This window comes from Cebidichthys violaceus, unplaced genomic scaffold (genome assembly GCF_023349555.1).
Source record: "Cebidichthys violaceus isolate CVI_PGR_0920_01 unplaced genomic scaffold, fCebVio1.0.p SCAF_15, whole genome shotgun sequence".
In the NCBI taxonomy this organism is placed as follows: Eukaryota; Metazoa; Chordata; class Actinopteri; order Perciformes; family Stichaeidae; genus Cebidichthys; species Cebidichthys violaceus.
Window position 1 is genome coordinate 11,279,022 of NW_027176318.1, and position 7,767 is coordinate 11,286,788.

Below are 7,767 nucleotides of genomic sequence, written 5' to 3' on the forward strand. Positions count from 1 at the left end.
AACTTAACCTTTTTATCCAGCAATAAAAACATAAATGTTAATATTAGCTTGATATTTTAAATAAGCATTACCCAAAATGAACATCTACATTAGCAGAGCCCCAGTATGAAATAACTCATTGTGTATTATACATGTTTTACCTCCTTAAAGTCCCTTACACCTTTCAACATCGGGAAGATCTGCCAGAAATATGAAAATCTTCCATTTCCACTTCTTCCTTGTCAAAACACGGCGCCTCCATTACCCACAATGCTACTGAACCGCATACAGTTCAGTCGAAAACTGAAGACAGTCGAGGCAATGCTTCATCCCATGTCATTTATAAATGTGTAGACTTCAGGCAACATGTTTAGAGGAAATGACGCGAGTCACTGACATCTTTCCAGATAAATGTGTGCGTTAGGTGAGAATGAAAAGCTTCACTTACTTCTTAAAGTCTACATGAAACTTAACGGTGCTGAAACTTGTGTTGTGTCCGTGCATGTGTGGGTGTGTGTGCCTACTGACGTGCACGTGTGCGACATCATGGGGAACAACAGTATGACACTACATTGACCTGAATGACTGCACACCACAAATCCCACTGCTGTTCTCGGTGCCACTCACTCTCACAGACTCTCTGCAGCTTCCTGTCGTTAAGGACGAGAGCAGACGCTAAACCAGTCCCTCCATTGATAAAAGCCATTAGGTGACAGCTATCACACACACACACTCATTCACTAGATTCAGCTGAATGTGGCCATTCATACATAAGAAGCTTACAGTGTAACAGGTAGACTCATAAACATTAAGAAACCATGATAAGTGCTCCGTGTGTCACTCTGAAGTACTCACATGACAAACTCCTGTTCATCTTCAGCTTGGAAATGATACGTCCGGTTATCTGTTGAACACAGACCCATTGTCGTTGAGTTAAGCACATTTCTTATCTTTCTTTACACCAGAAGCAACACACCGCCTGCAGTACAGTATTCAAATACATCACTCGTGTGTGTGGCACCTGTTGGACGTGTGGTCTAAAAATAGTCTGTTAGACTTCCACAGATTCCTTTTCCTTGATGTTTATTGATGTCTCACACTAACATGCAGATAACTAAACTATTCGGGTGTCGAGTGAAACTTACGGGAAATGAGATCGAAGCACTTCCTGTCCTCGGTGCTCGGCTTGACCTGGCAGGTGAGCAGGTTGAGTTTGACCGGCTGCCTGTTGGACTGCGGAGAACAAACACATTGGGGGGGGTCACACGGATCAGACAGGAAGTATGCAATCACCAAAATAAAACCACTATATTACACACAAGGCTTTCTATGAAGTAGTTATTGTTGTTTTGATGGATTCAATCTGAACCTCCCAAGGCCCAAGATGTTTTCAAATTGCTTGATCGGTCCACGAAATAGTCCAAAACCCGCAGGTATTACATAAAAAATAACATAAAACAGAAATAATCATCATATTTAAGAAGCTGGAACCGCCACATTTTGGGCATTTTTATCAGCTACGTGGACCAAACTCCAAAATATTAAATTTACAATAACATAAAACAGAGCAAAGCAGAAAGGTCTCATATTTAAGAAGTTGGAACAAACACTGTTTTTGTGTATTAAAGGATGAACAATTCACAAAATGACCGTAGATTTTTGTATCAACTTCTGCATCAATTATTCTAAACTATTGCTGCGATCCAAACAGATTCCTCAGGAATTTTATTATTCACATAATTAAAGCTACAGAGTTGCGTCACACAGAAACGGGATGAACTCTCTTGTCCCCATTAAGAAACTGGACCGTGCCGGCTGCTCTGTGTACTGGAATAGCAGGCCCAGTTGGCACATGTATACCGGGCATTGTCTCCTGCCGGTGCCGGGCCGGAGGAGGGGCCGGGACACGCGCTAACAAGACGCTAACAGGCTGCGATGAGCCGCGGAGCTCGGCCGGCCTGCTGGCATCCCGCCACGTCAACTGGAGTCACCAAGAGTTCAGCTGCCACAAGAGCTGAAGAAAACTAGAACTGAGAGGAGATTAGAAGCTCTCAGAACCACAAAGCGCAGACAGAAAAGTTCCAGATGAAGGCCCTCCATCGCTCAGAACAAAATGAAAGCTTTCACATCATATCGCCTCCCCGGAGCTCCTCGTAGCAGACACGAAGGATGCTATCGCGTCTGACACCCGAACACTCTGGAAACATGTGACCAATAAAAAGTGATGGATCCATCGGTCACTACTGTTTACTGAGCTTATCCTCCCGGCCACGTGACATCCAGCTGTGTCTGTTAGTTTACCATCCCAACCAGCAAGCCAGCTCATTGACGTTCCTCAACACAAAGGTACCAGAACTGTGCCGGACCTTAAATGTTCACTTTAACACGAGTAAAAGAGAGACTGTTAGCTTTAATTAAGCCACCGTCTGTGATCAAACAGGTAGCAGACGGCACCAAACTAGACAACAAGAGCCGTGCCGCTAGTGTGGCTGAACACTGAATCTTGTAGTTTGTCCTAAAAGATGTAAAACAGGCCTTTAGTTTGAGTCATGTAAGAAATATAGACTTTCAATTTATAGCTCGAGGGTTAGAAAAACAAACTGGGCTTTCACATTTTCATTTTACTGTAGATTATAGTTTACAAACTAAAAGCTCTTCATATAGAGAAGGGTCATGTGACTCACAGTGAATGATCCTCTGAGATGTGGTGACTAGATAAGTGTGTGACGTGTCATCTTTCAGACAGATTTAAGTGTTATTGAACCACAACTATTTATTGTTGGCCTCCAGTGTAACAAAAAACTAAGCTTCGATCAATAAATCAAGTAATCTTAGTTTGAATTACATCTTGACTACCATTGCTGGTTATCAATCAGATGAGCTTCCCTAAATATCTTAAAAATGAACTTGTTGGTTTGTAGACATGATCGAAATGCTCATTTTAAAGTGCAGTGAGACTCAGGTCGACACAGCCAACATGCACTGATTACACCTCGTTAATTCCTAAATCCAAATGAAATATTTTCTTCTTCATTTTGGCTGTTATCCGTCTGATGAAACAGCTGCATTGCTCTGCTGAACGGACTGTGCTAAACTCAAGTTAATTCAGATCTGAATTCATCTTTCTTTAGATTCCTCTGGTCTGCAGCAGCTGCACAAGAGAGGAGTCCACCCTGCAGACGTGCCAGCGTATACAGTACGCTCACACTCGCTCTGAGATGAGTCATCGAGGCGCAGCAGGCGGGGGGGGGGGGGGGGGGGGGGGGGGGGGGGGGGGGGGGGGGGGGGGGGGGGGGGGGGGGGAGTGTGGAAGGGAGGGGGGATGGGGGGTGTTGCCATGACAACCCATCTATGTCAATTCCACTCTGCCAGCCTGCAGATTGAGAAAGACCAACACAACCTCCCCGCATGATGTTCTCCCTTTGATCCGCACAGTCAGTGTGTGTGTGTGTGTGTGTGTGTGTGTGTGTGTGTGTGTGTGTGTGTGTGTGTGTGTGTGTGTGTTGAACTCACTGTGGCATGAGAGATGGTGAGCATGCCCCCCTTCACGGAGCACTGCCTCCTCTGCCACACCTTCCTCAGCCTGTGAAGACGAGAGGGAGGGAGGGACATGAGGTAAGGACTCGTTATGCCTTTCTGTTCTGTGTCTGCGTTTCATTTTTAATGCAACATGAATGGCGCTCCACAGCGGGGGTTTTTCTTCAAAATAATGTCCGTGTTTGCAGCTTACCCATCACTCTTCTTCAGCAGGTAGCCTTTCTTCTCACAGCCAAACTCCTTGTTTCCCTGCAGCTGGTGCATGCTGTAGCCACCCTGCTTACTCTGCGAGTCCTGTGCGAATCCACACAATACCAACGTTTAACACACGGGGTACACTGAGGGGCTGCTGGAGGACACGCAACGCAGACACACACACACACACACACACACACACACACATACACACACACACTACAAACTCATCCTCCAACATCAAAGTACGGGGTCTCTCCTCAACACCAAAGTGCTAACAGAAACAGAACAGTAAAAACTATAAAGGCATGCTCTGAAGCCTCTACAGGGCCAAACCACTCTACTGTCAAGCAGAACAGACTGATGCCAGCATGCTCAACATGCACCAGCACTTACTCTTCTAGACTTGAATCCAGACGAGCAGAAGGCAGAAGAGGGGAGATAGAGGGGAGAGGTGTGAAAGATCCAGCTCAGGTGCAGGCGGTGGGTGTGAAACAGTGTGCCGCCCGCCCCAAAAAACAACCTCACGCGGTTAACCCTCTAAATGATGTGCTTAACGTCGGTGCTAAAGAGAAGCTACAGGAAGTGTAAATTAAATGTGAAAGTGCCGTCAAGATTGTGTCATGCAGAAAAGTGAATGTGTGAAAAAAACACACGTACAGCCGCGGCAGAGTACGTTTCAAAGTAAACCCGCGGGTCGACAGTGTTTTAAGGGGTGCGGTGTTTAGTCGGGCGGTGAGTGGCTCTCCACTGAGCAGCCAGTGAGGCACAACACTGGTCACCAGCAAAGCCTACCACACACTGGCTACCAGCATGGTACAGCACTGGGCACTCGCTCTGTGCTGCAGGAGACAAGCTCCAAACCTGGTAGTGGCCAGAGTGAGAGGAGGCAAATAAACGTGGGATCGGAGTGTCGGACCGTCGGTTTCTAACAACGTATCTGTGTGGCGCCGGGAGCAACAAGGCGGGCGAATCAGGTGCTGTGTTGAGCCCAGAATTTCACCTGCTACAAGTTTAAATTTGGCCGGGCGTCTCTGAATGTGACCTGCCTACCTCCTTCTGGTCCAGCTGGAGGGAGGACTTGATCAGATCCCGCAGGGCAGTCAGCTGCTTCTTCTCCTCATCCTGAGTTTGTTTGATCTGAGGAGAACAAATGCAGGATGAAGACGCACCAACAACACTTTAGCAGCTGCGTCGAAGTAAATATCCAGACTGAAATAAACTTCTCCATCACTTTTCTTTACATATTTACTTTCTATTCTGGAAAAGAATGTGTGTGTTTTTTCCCCCAGGCTTTAACAAACATCCCAAAAACTTTTTATAGGTGCTGGATGACAAAGCAAAGAGCGAGGGCCACACAGAAGATCCGCACACTGTGCCGACAGCTGCCAGGTGTCAGGTTCTGTGAGGGTCTTCTGTCTGACTTCCAGGCGTCACCGTCTTTGGATATGTGAGGTTTTTCTAGTTTCCAGGAGATTCTGAATCCTGACAGTTGCTGCAGATGTGCTACTTTCCCTTCACATATAACTGCAGGAGCATTACATGCTGATAAAAGTGCTGCCTCAGGGGAAAGCAGAGCAGTAAATAAGAACTGTTGGCGAGCAGACAGTGAAGGCTCCTCTTTTTACAAAAAAACTTAACTTTCCATAAACGTATTATGATGCATGTCAACATGACACTTTGATCCAGTAATGTATTTTAGGGCTCATGCAAAAAGCTTTCAAAATAAAAGCACAACAAAAGATGAAACGGTAAAGATGTATTTACATTGTAGAGATCAGCTGCCAGCTTCTCGATGTACTGCTTCAGCTTATCTGCCGTCTTCAAGCCGTCTTGGAAGAAACTGGAGAACAAAAGGTGCGGTGCGTGTGAATCTCACTGACATTAACATGCCTTGGGGATAAATATGAGAGACAAGTGGTCCATTTTTGCGAATTAATGCTTCGCAAATGTCAGGCGTGCTGCTGTTGGCCCCCATGAAGGTCACGCGCAGAGCGAGAGGAGATTGGTGCAGTTTATGTTTAATGTATAGCTCGGCTCCTTCTGGCGCCGGCGGCTCCTGGCACAGAAATCGCAGCTGGCCGCGTCCGCAGCAGATTCACCGAGGTGCTTAGCACATCCTGAAATCCATCACGAACCTGTCAGCGGTACACACCTCGATGCAGCGCTGCAGTCGCAAATCACCGCTAATGATCTCCCTCTCTCTCTCCTCCTGCTTGTTTTCTTTTAATATGTGCATTAAGGATCCCACGTCTCTCCTCCCACTCCGTCCGGCTCTACTGAAGGCCTTGCAGTCTGTACAGTTAAAAGTGTCGATGCTGCAGGTGTAGCCTGGGTTCAGCTCGGTGGACTTTCTTGCACATTTTGCTGCACTATATAGTTATGAATGCATTAACCATTACTTTTACCTATTGGTCATGATAACATTTCACCCACCACATTCGGTAAATGTGGCCTCCAGCAGAGAATGCTGTTTATTGGGAAGAGGAGTAAGAGACTCTGACATCATAAAACTTCTCAAACAAGCACAGAAAGTAGTTCACTAGAAGTCCCCGGAGGTGCCGTAGCAAACTGCAGAGCAGAGTCCCGGTTGCCGTACCTGCTGCACTGATGCGCATACGCCAACGTGATTATGCTAGCGAGGAGCGATTTAGCTCGTGTGCGTGCTGGAGAAGTAGTGCGTCTGTAAGTTATGTAGTAAAATAAAATGACAAGCAACACACTTTATTAACCGTCTTAACCGGCATTTTACCTCTTCACTGTACTTTAACGTCACTTGTCATCATTCTTAATTAATGATTTACCTCGCAGTCCGCCTTTGACAGTCTGAGGAGCCCCAATGCATTGTTAAATACGTCCAGTAAACTCACGTCTCATATTAAAAAATTCTTGCTAATCTAGTATAAATTCGGGCGTTTCATGAATACACAAAATACAGACACACAGACCCAATGTTGTTCTTGCAAGAGTCCATGTTTCCCTGGGCCTGGCTGACAAATACCCAAGTTTCCCGTTAATTTGTTGAAGGAAGCGGTGGTTCAGGTGGTAAAAAACGATAATGTTGTCTTCTTTCTGGAGCAGTCACACTCGTCCCTCAGCTCTCCATCATTTGCTTCTCTGCTTCTAATCCATCAACGCCCAGGTTGAACAGATTAAAAAGGGGGGGGGGGGGGGGTATATATATTGTTTTGTCCCAGTGTTGTGACAGGACCTAGCAACTCTGAGAGAAAAATGTTGTCATTCTGTCGCAGAACGTTGTGGAACGCTGCGGTTCTGGCACGTAGAGCGCCCACTTATTTACCCACCGGACCCGACAGCTGTCAAAACATATCTGTATGATGACCTGTGCATATTTATGAGGGCCATACACACACACACACACACACACACACACACGACTGTGCACCCTCAAGATCTGTGAATCATACAGGGGACAAACTAAGTGACATCAAGAGCTGCAACAAGGGAGAGAGAAGCAGCCATTTTCTTTGCCGTGTTTGGAAATACATTTGTTAGTGGGCGCGATGCACACAACAGGGGACCTTCACACATTCAGGGTTCAGGATTACGGCGGAACTTACTTGCACTGTGCGTGGTAATACTTAATCAGGTTCTGGAGGAGGTCCACTCCTTTCTTGGTCTTGATCTCATTTACTTTGATCAGGTACTGCAAAGCAAAGAGAGGTGAAAAGTTCAGCGTGTGTTTAAAGCATTTTCGTTTTTTGGTTTAATGTGGCAGAGCTGTTACAGAGAGAGTAAAGACATCAGCTTTGCCGTAGACACGTAAGAGCGTGAACACTTATGATAATCACATCCGACTGCTTTATGAAGGCTTTGATGTACGAGCCAAGACTGCCTTGACACTGTGGGAGTGGGAACCAGACTGGTAAACACACTTGCAGTACAAGAGAACACCATCCAGTGTGCCTTAATCTAAATAAAGTTTCAAAAGGATGATGAGAAATATTTCACATTAGCATCATAGAAAAGAGAACAGCCTGCAGAGGAAGTGCTTTGTAGAGTGCATGCTCAGTCTGCGTGTCTGGGGATTCACAA

The 7,767-nt window shown here is 46.0% G+C and overlaps 1 protein-coding gene across 4 annotated transcripts in view; it reads right to left on the bottom strand.

Moving 5' to 3' along the window:
• Nucleotides 1-7,767, bottom strand: part of asap1b (ArfGAP with SH3 domain, ankyrin repeat and PH domain 1b) — a 47,756-nt gene that overhangs the window by 14,607 nt on the left and 25,382 nt on the right. For all 4 annotated transcript variants that reach the window (XM_068710011.1, XM_068710010.1, XM_068710008.1 and 1 more), the window contains exons 7-13: nucleotides 7,293-7,378; nucleotides 5,479-5,554; nucleotides 4,765-4,851; nucleotides 3,710-3,810; nucleotides 3,493-3,562; nucleotides 1,125-1,212; nucleotides 835-883 (exon numbers count right to left, since the gene is read on the bottom strand). In XM_068710011.1, the coding sequence (XP_068566112.1) occupies nucleotides 835-883; nucleotides 1,125-1,212; nucleotides 3,493-3,562; nucleotides 3,710-3,810; nucleotides 4,765-4,851; nucleotides 5,479-5,554; nucleotides 7,293-7,378 (557 nt within the window). The remainder of the gene's footprint in view (nucleotides 1-834; nucleotides 884-1,124; nucleotides 1,213-3,492; nucleotides 3,563-3,709; nucleotides 3,811-4,764; nucleotides 4,852-5,478; nucleotides 5,555-7,292; nucleotides 7,379-7,767) is intronic.